At 38.3% G+C, this 18,114-nt stretch overlaps 3 protein-coding genes across 3 annotated transcripts in view; all 3 read right to left on the reverse strand.

Moving 5' to 3' along the window:
• Positions 1 to 30: 30 nt before the first annotated feature.
• On the reverse strand, positions 31 to 1,696 carry LOC101173880 (claudin-8). The gene has a single exon (XM_020708118.2). The coding sequence runs from the start codon at positions 1,525 to 1,527 to the stop codon at positions 637 to 639; it is 891 nt and encodes a 296-aa protein (XP_020563777.1). The 5' UTR covers positions 1,528 to 1,696; the 3' UTR covers positions 31 to 636.
• A 3,242-nt stretch (positions 1,697 to 4,938) lies between these two features.
• Positions 4,939 to 6,051, reverse strand: LOC101174121 (claudin-like protein ZF-A89). Its single transcript, XM_004075532.4, has one exon. The coding sequence runs from the start codon at positions 5,904 to 5,906 to the stop codon at positions 5,016 to 5,018; it is 891 nt and encodes a 296-aa protein (XP_004075580.2). The 5' UTR covers positions 5,907 to 6,051; the 3' UTR covers positions 4,939 to 5,015.
• A 3,282-nt stretch (positions 6,052 to 9,333) lies between these two features.
• Positions 9,334 to 18,114, reverse strand: part of LOC101174366 (T-lymphoma invasion and metastasis-inducing protein 1) — a 54,323-nt gene continuing 45,542 nt past the window's right edge. Inside the window, exons 18-28 of the mRNA XM_011482332.3 lie at positions 16,735 to 16,803; positions 16,285 to 16,410; positions 16,091 to 16,199; positions 13,002 to 13,181; positions 12,783 to 12,901; positions 12,591 to 12,699; positions 12,262 to 12,320; positions 12,079 to 12,184; positions 11,892 to 11,979; positions 11,603 to 11,775; positions 9,334 to 10,896 (exon numbers count right to left, since the gene is read on the reverse strand). Of these exons, the coding sequence (XP_011480634.1) occupies positions 10,358 to 10,896; positions 11,603 to 11,775; positions 11,892 to 11,979; positions 12,079 to 12,184; positions 12,262 to 12,320; positions 12,591 to 12,699; positions 12,783 to 12,901; positions 13,002 to 13,181; positions 16,091 to 16,199; positions 16,285 to 16,410; positions 16,735 to 16,803 (1,677 nt within the window). The 3' untranslated portion in view covers positions 9,334 to 10,357. The remainder of the gene's footprint in view (positions 10,897 to 11,602; positions 11,776 to 11,891; positions 11,980 to 12,078; positions 12,185 to 12,261; positions 12,321 to 12,590; positions 12,700 to 12,782; positions 12,902 to 13,001; positions 13,182 to 16,090; positions 16,200 to 16,284; positions 16,411 to 16,734; positions 16,804 to 18,114) is intronic.

An 18,114-nucleotide genomic window follows, 5' to 3' on the forward strand; every position in this document is an offset into this window, starting at 1 on the left:
AAAATTTAAATATAAAAGTTGCAAAGTATGTGTAATTCATCCCTTTATTTACATTTGCTAGTTTACACGCCAACAACACTCCTATGACCAAATCTAAAAATAAGAAAAAAAAACATTTCTTCTACAAAGAATTTAGTGCACCACATGTCAAAGAACAAGTCTGCACTTTGTGCAAAGTAAATACAAACACATAGCTTTTGTTTTAGACAATATTACAGAAACAGGAATGTGTGATAAACATATGGGAAGCCCAGTGGCCTTGTGGAAGAGCGTCCACCCTGTAATTTGAAGGTTGTGAGTTCCAATCTCAGGCCGAGTCATACCAAAGACTCGAAAAATGTGTCCTTGTGTCCCGGCCTGACACAAAGCACAAAAGGGTGGGTTCCCAAGTGTGGTTGTGCCTGTAGCTCACCACTATCACACACCTAGGTGCGTGACAGCTGATGGGACTTTAAACATATGGGTAAAAAGGTTTTGCACGATTCAAACATTAAGTTCATCATTACAAGTCAAAGAACTGTCATCTGAGCTTCACATTGAAGAATTGTATTGAGTAGTATTGAGAGGTTTGGCTCATTTCCCATTAAACAAGCAAACTTAATGAATTCGAAAGGAAACTCAAAAAGCAGTTTGGTACTAACGTGCAGTGTAAACCACAGTCCCTGGTGGAGGAGCAGAATAAGCTGGTTGGTAGCTGTATTCTGGCTGGTACGTGTACGGCTGGTATGAGTAAGCAGGTTGGTAAGCAGGTTGGTAAACGCTTCCCTCGTTGTAGATCACCCTTTCCTCTTCTATCTGGGTCCGGGGAGCGTGGCGGCACAGCAGGATCACTCCCGCAGTGAAGAGCAAAGCAGAGGTCACCCAGCCAATGTAAAGAGCCTCCCCAAGCTCTCTGCGCTGGGCATCGATCAGCAGAGGGTTGTAGAAATCTTGGATGATAACATGGCCAGTCCAGGACACTGGAATTAGGGTGGTGGCACAGCCCAAGAGGAAGAGACTGCCCCCTGCCACGAGAACCACATGCTTGGTGCGAGCGCGATGGTCCACCAGTTTGGTACATTTCATCCCCACTGCTGAAACGATGAGGGCCAGGGTGGTCACAGCAACAGAGGCGCACATCAGACCTCTGGCAGCCTGGAGGTCCGCAGGCAGATACAGCAGGGAGTCGTACACTTTGCACTGCATCCGGATGTTTGCTTGTCTGTAGCAGTTCATCCACAAACCTTCCCAGCGGGTCTCCATCACAATGATGTTCTCCTGGATAAAGGCTGTTACCTTCCACATGGGCAAACCTGTAACAGCAGCCACTCCAATCAGGCCTATAAACCCAATGATCAGGGCCACGACCTCACAGCAAATGGCACTTTGATTTTTCCTCTTTTCGATCTTCTTCTTTTCCTCATAAACAGAGTCTGTGATGCCTTCTGTGTATGGCTGATATGGCTGGTATTGTTTCTCATCGTAGTAGCTCGCCGGGTAAGTTGGAGCTGGCTTGGTGTAGCCGCTGTAGGGAGTGTAGACGCTCATCGCTGCTAAAACCAAGCGCCAAAGATGCGCTCTTTGGCTGTCCTCCTACAGTTCAGGAAGCAAAAGTGAGGAGAAGAGCAAGTCATACAGGCTATACACTCAGAAATAACAGGCATGCAATGCAGTCTTACTGGTTAAACTCCTTCCCATTTAAGAGATAGACTGGGAAGGACCAAAGAGTGTTGTTTGTTTAAAATGCACATGAAACTTCCACTTCAACCAATCAACTGAAAGAGCTTCTGGTAAACAACTTAATCCCCTTCAATCGATGCAGATGAAGTCATTTAGATTGGTTTTTAATCATCCAATTACGGTATACTTTTTTCTAAAACTCAAACCAGGATTCAATCTTTTTCTTAAAAACACACTGAAAAAACATCCCAACATATATCACATATATACATATATATATATATATATATATATATATATATATATATATATATATATATATATATATATATATATATATATATATATATATATATATATAGTGTAATTTCTTAAAAGGGCTAAAGAGTTTTTGTCTGGATACTGTTTAAATGAAAACTATAGGGGAAAACATATAGAAATAAACTAGATGAACAGTGAAACTTGTATTTCTATGTGAAGAAGAAAGCTGTCCAGGTTCCTAATGAGTGATCGTTGGTCTGCTTTTGCCTCACAGATTGAAAGCTGATCAGACACCAGGTGACATTTTGTAAAGTGAGTCCACTAAAAGGTGTAGAGTACAGAAACTCAGTAAGATCTAGTTTCATTACACACACCAGCAGGTCTCTGTGTTCCTGATGCACTTTAGAGATTGTCACTTTAAAAACATATTAATCACAAGCTAATTCTACACACACACAAGATTTTTTTTGTAATAATAATTTTTTTAAATGAGAGAGCTGGGAGATGTTTAAATTGGTCTGTAAAGTTGGTCAAATGTTTTGTTTTGGGTGAATTTATACCAAAGCAACTGAAGCAAGAAGACCTGCAACATATATCTAATCTTTTGCTGAGAGATGAAATTATATTGGGCAAGGGGTTAAAAGTCTGTCTATATTCGGGGAAACTAAGTAATTTGTTAGTACATTGATGCTTAAATACTAGTGAGATAGAAATAAACCCACATCTTATTGGATGGTGTGCTTGTCAATGATTTGCTGTTATTGTCTTGCACATCCCTTTTCTCCAGAAGCTCATTTTCAGCACAGTGCTCTTACATTGTTTTAAGTTTGCTGCATCTGATCCGGAGGATTCCTCCAGAGAATGGGGCATCGGTGATGGAAAGACTCGCCCAGCCGACAGGGATGAATGCGGTCAAAAAAATAAACCGAAGACAAGGTTCCTCAAACAGCCAGAAGAATCTTCCTGTTTTTCTTGGTGTCACAACAGAAAAAGAGTCTTGTGAAACACAGAAGCCGTGACAATCAAAGCAACAACAACCGCCCCTATGGAGATGCACATCAGCCATCTGCTTGCCTTCAGCTTCGGAGTAAGAACGTGGTCCGAGTCATGGGTCTTGCACTGAACCTGGAGCTCAGAATGTTTGTGCCAGGTTCTTCACAATCCTTACCAAGACTGGCAGAAACTTTCTATGTGGACAAACCATTAAGGATATTAAGGATTCTCATTTTGACTTATTTAAACACTTTTATGTTGGGAAACATGATATTCTAAAATCAAGTAGAAACTCAGACATTTTGAAGCAAAAATAAAAATATAGGACTACGTGAAAACTGTTGTACTGCTATGGTCCCAATCAGGCCAATGGTGCCAAAGTGCATCGGGAGATTTTCCAAGTTAAGGAGTGTGATTTTGATAGTTAGTCTCTCTTCTTACATCTAAACCAAATTTTCTACTGTTGGACCTTTCTACAAAATTTGATAGGATTTCTTTGCACGCAATGCCACCCAGCTACTTTGAGTTGATAAAGCCTGCATGTTGCCTAGTGTCCAAACAAAAATAAAGGCACTATCTGTTTTTTTTTAACTATCTAAATTCCATTATCTGAAAACAAAACTGGCTCCTCCAGTGACCACACATTCTCACTTCCAACTCGTCATATATGGACGCACCACAGGTGACTCAAACTAGTGAATGCTTTGAAGAACCAGGAAGTTACAACCTGCTTATCTTTAGGCAAAGTCGAGCTCTGTATTGTGCATTACTCAGGTCTAAGAATGAGCAGGTTTTAGCCATACATGATTGTTACACTGTTAGTGAATGTAGATTACAAAGAGTTGGTGCAGAAACATCTCAGTAATCAGTTTCTTAAAGAAATAAATCAATGTTGTGAACAACTATTTCACATTCAGAGAAATTTTTAAAGAATATGTTTCAGGAATTAGGAATAAAAATGAAAAAGGCCAGGTTTAAATGTTTAATAAATAGAAAATAAAATGTAACAATGGTAGATCCACCCAAAACACAGAGGATAATTAACAGCAATGAAGACAGCTGTGGATGGTCAACATGTTGACACTGGTGTGACTATAACAAGGGAACCACACAAAACATGACAAAATCCAAGAACACATCACTAAAAGAAAATAAACCAAAACAAAAAAGAAAATCTTCGGAAAGGGAAGAAAGTCATCATCATCATCCCTATGGACAAACGGCAAATCAGTGGACGAGTTTTTTTTGTGATAAAAATCTCAATCTTCTTTCTATCTTGATGGCAAACACAAGCCACAATCAGATGTCTTACTTCACAAAGTATAAAACAAAAGTCAGGTTATCTATTCAAATGTTTTTTATGGTTTTGTTTTTTGTATTTTCAGGAAGTTCCCTTTCCTTTTTTTTTGTCATGCTGCTCAGAAATGCATTCCTACATGTGCCAGTAAAAGAGGCTTCATTCCCACAGCAGGATGGTAGAGCTAATGTTGGCCCGTTTTAATGTTTGGTTGCAAGAAAAACAAGAATCAGGCAGAACGTCTGTCTTTTTTAAGCACAACTGAAAATGCAGATATGCAATACAATAAAAACATAACTTTCTCATTAAATGATTAGTGACATGTTTTGATTGTCCATCATTTTTTGCTTGATTTCATGAGCTAACAGAGATGAAATACACAGGATCTCACAAAATGATTTGGGTGTTAAAGGATTGGAAAATTCAAATAATTAAAATGGCCACTTTCACATCCCAGTTTTAAAAAAAAGTAAATATTAGAGTCATGTGACAGAAACATTTACACAATCAGGAGTATTTCTTTTGAACAGTCCCAAACTGATATGTTTCCATTTTCAAAACAAGGACAATAGACTTACTGCAGAGCAGCAAAACCTGTAACCCTTCTGCTATCTTAGATGACCCCACCCTTACATTGACGTGTTCTCCCTACCATGACAAAGGTGGATAAAGGTGGAAAAATTTCATGTAATCCATGGACACCAGTGAAGATCACAAATCATTGAAGAAAAAAAGTTCAGAGCACTGTCTAGTGGGTCTAGATGACCCAACTCCCAATGTTAAAGTGCCTAGGATAGCAAAAAGGCTAAACATATACTTGATTTTTGTGAATGCTGGATGGTGTCTTTGTAAATGAGATGCTGTTCTTGTCTTGGAAATTCCTTTCTTCTTCAGCATAGTACTGCTCTTCCGGTGTTTTACGTTTGCTGCATCTGGTGAGGAGGATGACTCCGGTGATGAGGAGGAGCACTGAAGTGGCCCAGCCGATGTAGAGCGCTGACCCAAGCTCCCGTTTCTGAGAATCCCCCAATGTGGGATTATAGAAGTCAGTGATGATGGAGTGGCTCGCCCAGCAGACAGGGATGAGTGTTGTCAAAAAAGAAACCAAATACAAACTTCCTCCAGCGGCCAGAATGCTGTTCTTTTTCTTCATATTGTCCTGACAGAGAGAACTCTGTTTCAGCCCACAACTCATGAGAATGATGGCAAAAATAATCAGAATTATGGAGAGGCACATCAGCCCCCGGCCTGCCTGCAGATCTCCAGGGAGAATCAACACCGAGTCATAGGCCTTGCACTGCATTCGGAAGTTTGCGTGTCTGATGCAGTTCATCCACAATCCTTCCTGGAGTTCCTCCATGACAATAAGATTGGCACCAATGAAAGCAGTAACCTTCCATGTGGGCAAAGCAGTGATGGCTATAGTCCCAGCCAGGCAAATGACTCCCAGAAGCACCGCTAAGATTTCCACTTTGGCCTGCATCGTCTGTGGAAAGAAGTGACAGAGGTTTGCCTTGCTCCTTACATCTAAAGGAGCTTTCACTGTGACTAGTGTAAAAACAGAAGATTGTACGATAGCCCTGGATGGAAAGTAATGCCATCCAGCTGGTTTGGAGAGACAGACAAAAAAAGAAGGAAACTTTCTGGTTTTTCCTCGTCCAAAAATGAAAGTGGTGTTGTACAGTTGTGAATACATGTCTGTTTGTTTGTCAAGTGCTAATATTCACTTGTATGTAAGTCATGAGTAACTAGAAGAACCCAGATGGAGCTCATGTTGTCCCCTTAAAGACCCACTCCAATGAAAATCGTCTTTATAATTTTTTCTTCAACATCATCTTCGTTTATGAAGCGCTTTCACACAATAAAAAACTGAACAAAGCACTGTACGCTAAAGCTAAACATAAAAAAATTGTTAAAAACATATACATAAGTTAAAAAAGCTTGTTCCCCCAACACTTCCTTTTAGACTTCGGTACCTCAAGGACAGAGAAATCTTGTTCATCATAACTCGCCTGATGAGATAAAGGCACGGATCACTGTCTCAAAGTGCTGTTGGGATAAAAATGGCTTCACTTTTGTGTTAACCACCTCAGCTGGTCTTTACCACTGAGCTGACATGAGATTCTAGCATAAAATCACTATCCATTTTAAATAGTAAGTTTAAAACAGACTATATAACATGTGGAACCAAGAAGCCCTGATCCACTTCAGACGGATCACAGAGGCTGCTTGGACCAAACACCATCACTTTCTCTTTCATTAAAACTGAAATAACTGAGGGCCATACAATTTTTGATGTCATGTAAACAAGAGGGGAGTGGTTTTATAGAGGAAACGTTCCTGGTAACCCTTGTGCTATTCTAGGCACTTTAACATTGGGAGTTGGGTCATCTAGACCCACTAGACAGTGCGCTGAACCTTTTTTCTTCAATGATTTGTGATCTTCACTGGTGTCCATGGATTACATGAAATCTTTCCACCTTTATCCACCTTTGTCATGGTAGGGAGAACACGTCAAGTAAGGGTGGGGTCATCTAAGATAGCACAAGGGTTTTAATTGGAACATGTTACTGACCATCTTCAGCAGGACACATATGAAGAAAATTAAGCAAAAAATTGCATCTCTGAGTATGTCTTTATTCAAATCATGGGGGATCAGATGCAGATGAAAGAATCTTGTTTGAAAAAGTTCGTTTTTGTTACATAGAAAGTACAATTGGCGGGCTACAAGCTCCCTGCTCTGCTCCATTCTGATGCATCCACTTGCAGATGATTAGATCCATGTACGTCTTCGTTTACCTCACCTGAGTTGGCATCTGGCTCAAAACTGCACAGCTGAAAAGCTCGAATATTGCTTGCCATTTTTGTTGTACCAATAATGTTAGGTTGGGGTTGTGAGGGCCTGTTAGCTAGCGGGATAGAGTGTAAATGAAATGGTAAATGGTGTATACTTATAGAGCGCCTTTCTTCCTACAAGGACAAAGCGCTTTACAGTCACAGACCCATTCACCCAGTCACGCACACATTCACACACTGGTGGCGGCTCCGCTGCCAAACACAGGTGTCTGCCTACCACCAGAGGCAAGGTGGGGTTCAGTGTCTTGCCCAAGGACACTTCGACTCATGGGCATGCAAGGCGGGAATTGAACCTGCAGTCTTACGATTATGGGTCAACCGCCCTACCGCTGCACCACGGCGAAGGATGATGGGAAACTCGGGAAAGCTTACCGGTACTGCAACACCAACAGTCCTACCCACAACTCAGAGGCGAATTTCTGATGAACTACTGCCATTCTGCAAGAGTTTACATTATTGTGTTTTTTGATGTAACACAATTTTTTTACTGCAAGTGCTTACAGAGGCACAGAATCAGACCACAAAAACTGGACCACATGACCATGTGACCATTAAAGACGAAACAGTTCTATAATCTGTTTCCACATTCTTTTAGAACAAACGAAACACATCGATATAAGTCTAACCTAAGTTTGACAAAGTATAAATTTGACCTGACTTTATGCTGCCATAAAAATGTCCTGTTCAGGTAGATATACCAAGTATTTTGAAGAATCATAGGACCTGGGAGTTTTCCTAGTAGTGTAAAAAAGAAAGAAAGAAAAATATTAACACTTTCCCCGAAATGGACCATATTTGGACAGGGAAGGGTTAGGCCCAAACCATGCCAGGTTGTTTTCTGAGAGTCATCATGGACAAGAATTAAAAGAAAAACAGAGAGAGGGATATTTGTCAAGGGAGGTTATGCAACAGGAACAGAAACTGAAGAACATGTTGAGCAGGTTTGGTGTCTGAAACCATTGTCCTTGCTCCCGGCAGCTTTGAAAGTACACAAATACGCTCACGGAGACCAATCTATAGAGTTTGAGAAGCTTGCTTGGGAAATAAACTATTTATTGCTAACATTTACTGAAAAAGAACAAAAAACACATTTAACTTGGTTTTTAATTTAAATAATGTGGTTCAAATACAAGTGGAGTAACTGGGATAAAGAAGAAAAGTATGCCCCCTGCTGTACATAGATGTAACTACGCATGTCTGCTCTAATGAAAAGCATTTTCATTTTTGTGTTTTCATTTACTGAAGAAATATATTTTTTTGGTTAAATTATGGTTACCACCATTATTGTGACTTGCTCAATGATCAGAGACACTAAACAAAACCCACTACAAGTGTTTGCATCTTTCATAGCAATATCTCAAAAGACATTAGCATTAAATCCAAAAGACAGTAGCATTAAATCCTTTGTGAAGGAACTGAAACCAATTTGGTGAAAAGAGGAATGGCTGACAGAACCATTTGTGGTTATAAAAAAGTGTGGAAATGAAAGTGACAGAATATAATAAGTCAGCTGTCAGTATGCGATTAACCACGCCTTTTGTTCCAAGTAACAACTGCTGTCAGTGAACAGAAAATTCAGATGTGCAGATAAAAACAGAACAAAATGTTTAAGTTTAACAGGCAACTGATGTTCATAAGGATATTTTTATTTAGTCCCAATTTTTCTGTGATAATTTCAAGCAAGCAAGAAAATAAGATGTTAATTTAAATGTGCTTGAAAAAATCACATGAAAGATAGCAGTTACCACCAGTGTTCATCTCTGACAGCTGTTTGCGATCTTTTTATTTACAAATTAAAAGCGGGTAAAAATGGTAATCTTAACAAAAAATAAATAACACTGCAAAGAAAAGTCACTTCTGACTGATCTTCCAAAGCAGAGCACATTCAGCTTTTCAAATGTTTTTTTCCTTATACTTTGATGAGCAATTATTTATACACAAATACTGTTGTTTCCTCTAATGTGAATTGCCAATCTTTGCAAAGAAGACTTTTCCTCAGTTTGAAAACTAGGCCAATTATTGGACACATTTCCTTGTTCATTTTTTGTTAACGGTTAATAGCAAAAATTCACAAGTTCTTTTTTAGGTTGAGGTTGATTTTTATTTGTTCTCAGGTTTTTTCGCTTGTCTGTGCTCTGGAAAAGATGTTTGATTATCCGCTTGGTTGATTCTGAAGATCATGTTGCAGAAACATTGACTGTTTTGTCTAAAAGAAGTCCAACCAACCAGAGAAATAGATGGCAACACATAAAAAAGGTCATTACAAGTAGGAAACAATTGTATTTATTATTATATGAATCCATTTCATATATATATTTACACAGTAAAAAAAAAGCCATTTAGTAGCACAATAACTTGTTTACAAGTATAACATTTTCCTTGATTTAGGTCTTCCAAGTCTTTTCCCCTGATTGTTTGAGCAAATTTTGACTTTCTTTAAAAAAAAAACAAAAAAAAAAACGTCAAGTTTGTAACCAACAACTATCTATACATAAATAAATAAAACCACCGTATTTTAATGCAACAAAAACAAGCAGCTAAGGATCCAAAATTCTTGAGACGCGTGAATTATCTACAGTGAAGCGTTGGGTGGGTGTGCGTGTGTGTGTGTCTGCATGGCAACACTGAACAGGAAATATATACATCTGTAAATGGTTTCATGGTAAAACCAAAACAAGGAACGACTCAAACAAATTCAAGTAAAACAGGAATATGTTCAATCGAAACAACTAAAAATCCATTTTACAACATTGTTTTTAAAAGTAACAGGATAAATAAAGTATCAAACTATTGTTGAAGTCTGTCAAACAGTGAATACCACGATCCAAGTAAGAGTTTTTATGTGAAAATGTACAATTAGCCTACATTAAACTAGACTAGATCGGAAATTCATTAATCTATATCTTTACGGACAAATAATACAAAGCCCTATGATAATATCTCTGCGATACAGACAAAACTGAAATTATTGTTCTTACAACGATCAGATTTGGCAACAGCAGGCAAAGCTATAAATTGCTGCCCGAATGAGCAAATAATGCCAATCAGAGCACATGATTATGTGATTGTACCGCCGGTTCATCTTTCAAAGCCAAAATGTAACATTTATGAAAAAATCTGATTTGATGCTCGGTCAATGTGGATTCCTTATTGCTTTTCCAAACCATCTTACCTGTACAACCAGCATTTAGCAACAGTAAGGTAAAGATACAGATTTATTCTACTAGCTGTGCAATATAAATCAATGCAAATGAAGCATCTTTATACGGCACGCCATCTACGGTCCACGGATCAGTCTGGGGATGAGCCTGATGACTCCCTTCTTACCCAAACCTCATCCTTCCCTTTTGTCTTCTGATCCTCCATGTCATCAGTAATGTCAACTTCCTCCATGTCAGATAGCTTCTCATCATGGTGCGTGTCGCTGAGAGACGGCGACTTAGAGATCTCGCTTTCTGCTTCTTCTGGTTCTGCACCTTCCAAGGACAAAGCTTTCAATGGCGCTTCCAGATCAACCTCTTCAGACTGAGCCTTGGGGGCCTGGCAAAACTCTTCATCCTCGTCACTCAGGATGTCAGTCTCTTTCATGTCTTCTTGGTCTTCGTACTCCTCTAGGTCAAACTGCTCTTCCACCCAGCGGTCCGTGTCTCCGTCCTCAGACTGCTGCTGCTCGTCTGCTTCGCTTTTCTGCTGCAGCTTTCTTGAGTTGGATTCTTCAGGTGACGTGGGGTCATGCTGGTCGTGGTCTCTGTCGAAAACAATGTCGGTGTCTATGGTGAAGCGATTACGGACCAACTTCCGTCTGCCCAGTGTCCTGGTTGGGGCAGAAGCTAATAGACAAAAAAAAGAAAAACAATAAGAAAAATGAAGACTCGCTTTAGATGTTTCCCATGTTTCTATAAAAAATAGGACTGAAGAACTTCTTTGTAAAAGCCTATTACATGTCACATTAAGACAGCTATAGCTGAAATTTTACGCAGCATATTAACAGCCTAGGCCAGTGACAAGCATGACTCACACTGAGATAGTGCCCTGCAGGGGACTTAGCAATAAGTGTCCATAACCAAAACTGTAGCTGAAGAAAATTTAACAGTAAAATTATTTGTAAGATAGTTTTCATCTTGCTGGGTGCAGCCATGAGCTCTAAGGCAAGTTTACGCATGATCTTCATAATGCAATACTGCACTTTAAAGGTTACTAAGTGAATGTTTGGGGCAAAATACATTTGCAGCAGAAGGGCAGAAAAGATCACAAACACTGCTAGAGAAACACAGAAGGAGGAGTAGAGAGTCTCTATAAAGCTATTATTGCTGCTGCTGTAAACAAGTAAAAAGGAAATGATCTTAGTGTTTTTCTGTAGAAACCATACCACATTTTATCAAAATGGCTGCCACTTTCTTATAGTGGCACATTTCTGTTGTATTTATTTAAATTAATGAGCAAAACGTGTGAACTTAACAAAACATTTCCGTCAGCAACTGAGAAACTGGGGCGCTTGATGCTGCAGACTCAACGCAGCCACAGATTGGCAATTACCGGCTCTATTTATGGCTGGACGGGCTCCCTTCAGGGCACACAGCCGTTTCCCTCCAAATGGCACATACTGCTGGCTGAGAGGTAAGCTCTCCGTTTTTAGGAGCTGTCGGCGATGCTTCTCCCTCAAGATGGAATGCACCGTCTTCAGAAAGTCTTTTCTGCTCTCTGGGGAACTGAAGGAGACAGAACCGTGGATCGTAACTTTTTTTCCCCAACCTTTAGTGGGACAGTTTCAGTGAAAACAAAAAATGCTTTAAGTTAAAAAGTAAAATGCCTACTGCCTCCTCACCTACAACACAGCTGAAATATCCTTTCTGGCCTTCCCTCCGATTCTGATTTTGTGTGAACAATTTCACACACAGCAGAATTCTCGCCATCTGTTGGACAAACACAACATTTTAGCTTTGAAAAAGCAATAGTAGGTGCTTTTAGTACAATCCAGTCTAATTGATTTATTAAAGGGAAAAAAGGCGGACCTGTGTTGCCTAGTGATCTGACTTGGAGAGCCTTTGTTGGGATCATGTGACGGAACCGGAAGGGGTCTTTTTCTTCTGAGGACACTGACAATCGATGGGAGCCACCCTTAAAAAGGCAGAAAAAAACTGTTGGAACTTTGTTGTTTCTATTTTTGTTTCATATGTTCATTTCTTAAAACCAACCATTTTCTTCTTCTGTTTGGACGCATCTTTGCACATAAAGACCACGGCAGTTTTGAACACTGAAAAAAGAAGCACAGACATTCATTCTCATTGATGATTTGTGAAGGGAATCAACATGGCCTGTGCATTGTGCATACTATAAATATTTATATTGTCAAACTGATCATTTAATACATTGTGAATTGATTAATTTTCAACTATATCCAAACACCATGTCATTTTAGAAAAATATTTGTCATATCCAATTTTCAGCCTTTTTGTCAGATTTTATAATCATTGCATGAACTGAGACAGAAAAGTGCAAATAGAAACAATCCTCCATTTCATACCAAATGTATTCAGCTGTGGTTCTTTCTTCCATTTTCCTAAGGATACAGGTGGATTGATCCAGGTCACAGTGCTGTGAAGCAGCAGGTCGCCCATCGACAGATCAGCAACCTGGCATTTGTGACACAATGTCATCAGTGACTTGACAGTCTTTAGCAAGATTTCAGAAAAAAGCCATGTTTGTTGAACTTCACCTCTTTCTTCTCACTGCTCTGCTCGGTGATGAGCTGGTCGAACACTGATCCAAACTCTTCGTGGATCTTCTGCATCTCATTGATGTGGCTGGCAACTTTGTTCATGGCTTTCATAGCAACTAAAGTGAAGTGAAAATCAGTGTTAGAGCTAAACTGTCCTGACTGTATGCGTTCAGAGAAAAAGGTGAGTCTTTGGTCTCTGTCTCGTGCCAGTCTTACCATCCAGATGGTAGTGTTCTTCACTGTCTGGGTCTGTGAGTGAGTAGAGCTCCCTCAGCAGGAGGGGATACTTCAGCACCCTCTGTATGGGTTTGATTAGGTATGATTCGAGGGTGGAGGAGTGCTGCTGCTTCGGGTTCCGCTCATCAAGGAAAGCCTTAAAGTTGGCGTCACTTTTTGCTACAAGAATGGGGGGGGGGGGTTAAATGCAGGTGATTCATTTAATACAATGTTTACAAAGTACTGTCAGCATTTACATTTTTTTTTAAAATAACACGTTTTTTGTGAAACAACTGTCAGATAAGTCAATTCTATTCAACTTTTTTGCAAAAAGTTGATACACAGATTAGATAGCTTCACAGATCAGATATGCTCCAACAATCCACCAAGCAGCGTGACTATAGTTTACAAATATCAAAGGATGCGATAGGTTTTATACATAGGGCATACCGGATTATAAGGCAGACTTTCTACTTTTGAACAAAATTCAAGGATTTTCAATGCGCCACATGGTTCAAAAATGCTGTGAGGGTTATTACTAAATTTGTTCTAATTTAATTTTAGTTTATTAGACTGAAATGCACCAAAAGCGATAAAATAAACTGTCTAAGCAGAACATATTTTTTGTATAGAGATACAGTAATACTATGTAGTACAGGATGTGTTATTTTGACAGGAAATCATGAGAACCTCTGTCAAAACAATCTCTATTTCAAAAAGGTATTTTTATTATTAGGTTTTATTAATCCCCCCCTCAAAAAACAAACAAACAATAGTTGATATATATTAATCATAATAATAAGAATGTCTTTAATGCAATTCAGTGTATTATTTTTCCTAAGGGTGACGAAAGGCTTCATGGTTGTGATCATAAAGAAATCGACCTGAATGGCTCTTTGAGTGTTGCAGGTTGCAGATCCCTGGTTTAGATATTTGTGTTTATTAGATCCTGTTTGTGTGCCTCTTACTTACATATAAAAATGACTAAAGAACATTACTAGTGTAACTTTGATTTGTTTGTTTTTATCAGTGCCAGTGTGTTACATAAACTCAAGAAATGACAAGTCAGGAGGAAAAATCTGTTTACTGCTTTAAAAAAAAATCGTGTTTTTGCTGGTTAACATTTTACCGTGTAATGCCTAAAAGTATTTGGCAACTACTTGCAAAACTTATGTATCTTTCAGTTAAAAAAAATAGTGAAATCTACAGCAGTGGAGCTGCATGGCGCCCTTCAGTTCAACTCCAATCTTTATGTTTTTAAAACAGATTCTTCGGTACACAGCCGCGGCACTTGAATTACACAACACCAGTACCAGTTTTGTGATTTTCAAGATTTATGGAGTCTTTTAACCACTTTGATTTGCACAAAAGTGCCCAATTACCCTTTAAAAGTGGTAAAAGTTCTTTAAATAATACCTGCAGTCCTGATAAGGAGCTGACTCACTAAATGCAAGTGTGGCAAACAAAAGTACTGACTGAAGATTTCAAAAGGAGTGGGTGTGCAAACTATAGAACAAACTGTTTATTGCTGTTCATTACGTTTACATACAAAGCTTTTAACTCCAATAAGCCTACAGCTTCAGTCAGATGGACAACATTCTATACATAACAAAATTCTATACATAACATCTATGCATTAAAGATGTATGGGTACTAGTGAAGCATTGCAGATGGTTGATGGGTAATGTATCCTCTCCTTTGGTTACTAAACAAAACATATAAATTGTATCAACACCTACAGCTGCCAATACTAAAAGCCTATTTTGATGCTGTGAATAAATGCTTTGATATGTTGTGATGTCGTCTTTTATCGGTTTGTATATTAAGTGTTTATATTTTGTAATGTATTGTGTACTTTTTTTTAGTCTAATTCTGGCTTTTTCTAAACATGTGTAATCATGTGTGATTCATTTTTAAAATTGCACTGTCCTCTTTTAAATAAACGAATTAAATAAAAACAGTCATTCCAACAGCATGAAGGGTTTTTATTGACTGTAGAGGACGTTTTCGTAGTCATCAAAGTGACGGATGACCCCCTTCTAAAAACACAAGTAAAATATATTTTAAAAAAGACAGTTGGAGTTTTGACAAGTGTGCCGAACACATTTCAGCCTCTTCTGTCCTGTCAATCTTCCTTTTCTACCTTGCTTTAAGGCCCAAAGTGCTTTATAGTCACAGTCTCATTCACCAATGCACACACACATTGACACACCATCTAATGTGTCATTGTAACCAAACCATGCAGAAACACTTGGGTGTTAAGTGTGAACCTTGTTTGAAAACTACAGTAAAATACAGTCTTCTGGTGAAATTTGCCACATGACCAAAGAATGAAGAAAGAAAAGAAGAACTGATAATTGAAGAATATGCTTGGCTTACTGGGTATGTAAGACTCTAAGGTTGCTTGTCCTTTCTGATTTATTCATTGATTGTATGTATATACTGGACTGAGTGACCCTCCTCGCAGCGTTCCAAGCAGGCAGTACCCGCTGATAGATAAATAAACAGCTATATCATTATTCTATGTCATTATGTTTGTCAGAAATACCATTCTTGCTTTGTTACCTTTTTTATATGCTCTTACTAATTCTATTTCTAAAAAAAACAAACAAAAGAAAAAACAATAAATATAAACGGACCAATCAGATGCCTAAATAAAAGTATGTGGTCTCACGCAAAACGTTTGAATGGTTTGACTTTGTTCAAGGGGTAGGGATACGACTTCCTAAAAGCTTACTCCTGATTGACAAGAGTGGTTGCCATAGAAACGACGACTCGGACCAATCACTGCGTACTCGCGTCGTATGTCTCTAACACGGCGGAGTCCGTATCGGAAAAATACGGCGACTGACTTGACTTAATTTCGTTGGAGCTGCAAGTAAACCGTTTTGTATGGCTGACTTCACACCCGCTCGGTTCAGTTCTATTATACAGTCAACAGATCTGTCCCATCATAGGAAAGGCCATGGTTTGATGATGCGATGATGTGTTGACCAGAGATCTCAAAAATCCTTTAAATCCTGTGACCACACCTCTCGAGTCTAAGGAACTTCTCACCGTTCTAGATCAAAATGTGTCTAGTTGCTTACCCTTTACAAGAACCTTTGGCACCTTGGTGTGGCTGGCACAGAAAGCACTGTAGATTTTAAAACGGTCTGCATAGTAAAGGAAAGAGCCCCCCAGGGAAAAGAGTATCTTCTGCAAGAAAAAACAGAAAGGGATTGCAGATAATTTTCTAATAAGGTAGTGATCACTTATTTAGCTTCACAAAGAGAAGATGAACCTTAAACTGATCCACTCTCTCCAGCTTCTCCAGATCTGGAACCAATCTGGTTCCATCTTCCAGAGTCTTGAGGAACTCAACCTGGAACTCCACCATTTCTGGTAAATTGCCAAATAGAACATCCAGCTGAGGAGAAAGTGAGTTTTCAGCTAAAATGTAATTGAAATTTTGTTTTTCTCACTTTAATGCATGTTAAATTATTTTGAAAATCAAACTCTTAGTCCTTTTAAACAGAAGTATTTGGAAAATCTCTTAAAGTAACAAGCACAAATTAATTAAATGAGTGAAAGTGCATGCAAAAACCTCTTTCCTAGCCTTAGTTATTGTTTCAAATGCAACACTTGAAGTGATTATGCAACCAACTGTTAGTAAAAAAAAAAAAAGGTACTAGTGTTGGCACTGCAAGGCCACAAACTCTTAAAAGACGCAAAGATAAGATAATTTACATACCTCATCCTGGGTGAGAAAAGTCTCTTTCTGCAGAGGGGTTAAATATCTTCCAATGAGGCAATTAAGATCCTGCAGAGTAAAACCAAATGAGCTTAAATTATATTTCCAAATACGTACATAAAACATGTGTTTTTATATGGGAACAGAAAACTTTAAAAAAAGGGATAAAGTGCAGGAATAGCTAATGACATGAAATAGAACACCCATCAGGGGAATTTCTATCTGTGGAGGATTTTCCAAAACTGTACTGATCAACAAAAACACTTTTTATTAAAAACTAAGGCTAACACACAGATAACATTACGAACATCACTGATTGGTAAGGGAACATTGCAGGCACGAGCCCAGTTTCACCTGTGCATGTATTATAATCCAAAAATAAAGGCACACAAATGGCAGCTTTACTGTGAGTCATAGCTGTCTTTTCCTAAAGCTGATGACAATGCAAAAAAAAAAAAAAACTTTTATTGAATAAAAACCAAGTATCTTCTTTAAGGTCTCTAAATTCTGATAAAATTCTATTATTAGTCTAATTTTGAAAAATCTCTGAAAGCCTGTTAGCCTTAAACACAAAGCATTTAAGTTTAAACCATTGAGGCAACATCAATATTTTTGTAATATGTTTTACACGCATTATTAGCACTAACAATTTCATTTAGTTCTTTTTTTTCACAGTATATCCTGAGAACAGATAAAGCGGCAAAGAAAAGGTCAGACACAGTTGAAAAAGCCTCTTATTTTCAGAAAAACAAACAAAACAAAACAAAAAAATTAGTCAAAGGAAATTTCTCCTGGAAATAAAAAAGGAAAAGAGACAAAAACCTGCCTATGTTTCCAAAAGGCACTATTCAGTTCAGTTGGGCCAAATTTTTAAACAAATTTTTTTTTTTTTGTGGATCAAAACATTTTCATTGGCTGGAAAAACAGAGTCATGTCATTGATGACATAAAACAAACATTACAACATGGACACATTTTCATTGTTTTTAGGATCTATACCATAGGCTAATGTTAGGCTGATCGATTTATATTTCTACAATCCAACCAGATCAATTTGTCTGCGGCAAGTTGTTGATCATTATAAAATAATTTCAAAATGAAATACATCAATTCAATTGATGTTTGGAAAATACCATCGGGACTGAGGCAATGTAACTTTATATTACTGTAACATAAAAATAACCAAGTGTCATCAGCAGACAACACGCATGTGATGGCAGCAAAAAAATGATCCATCCATCATTACAGTCAAATGTTTGGAAACACTTTGAAATTTTGCAAAGTCATGATCATACAGTGTGCTAGAATGTTCTAATAATGTTCTCTTTGTATTATTTTGATGTGGAAAAACAACAGTGGGCTGAATCTTAGGTAACTAAAA

The sequence above is a fragment of the Oryzias latipes genome, chromosome 13 (assembly GCF_002234675.1).
Source record: "Oryzias latipes chromosome 13, ASM223467v1".
Lineage (NCBI taxonomy): Eukaryota > Metazoa > Chordata > Actinopteri > Beloniformes > Adrianichthyidae > Oryzias > Oryzias latipes.

Bases quoted from the DNA above. Each gene is read 5' to 3' on its own strand.
- LOC101173880 (XM_020708118.2), bottom strand. From the start codon at position 1,527: ATGAGCGTCTACACTCCCTACAGCGGCTACACCAAGCCAGCTCCAACT.
- LOC101174121 (XM_004075532.4), bottom strand. From the start codon at position 5,906: ATGTATTCACAACTGTACAACACCACTTTCATTTTTGGACGAGGAAAA.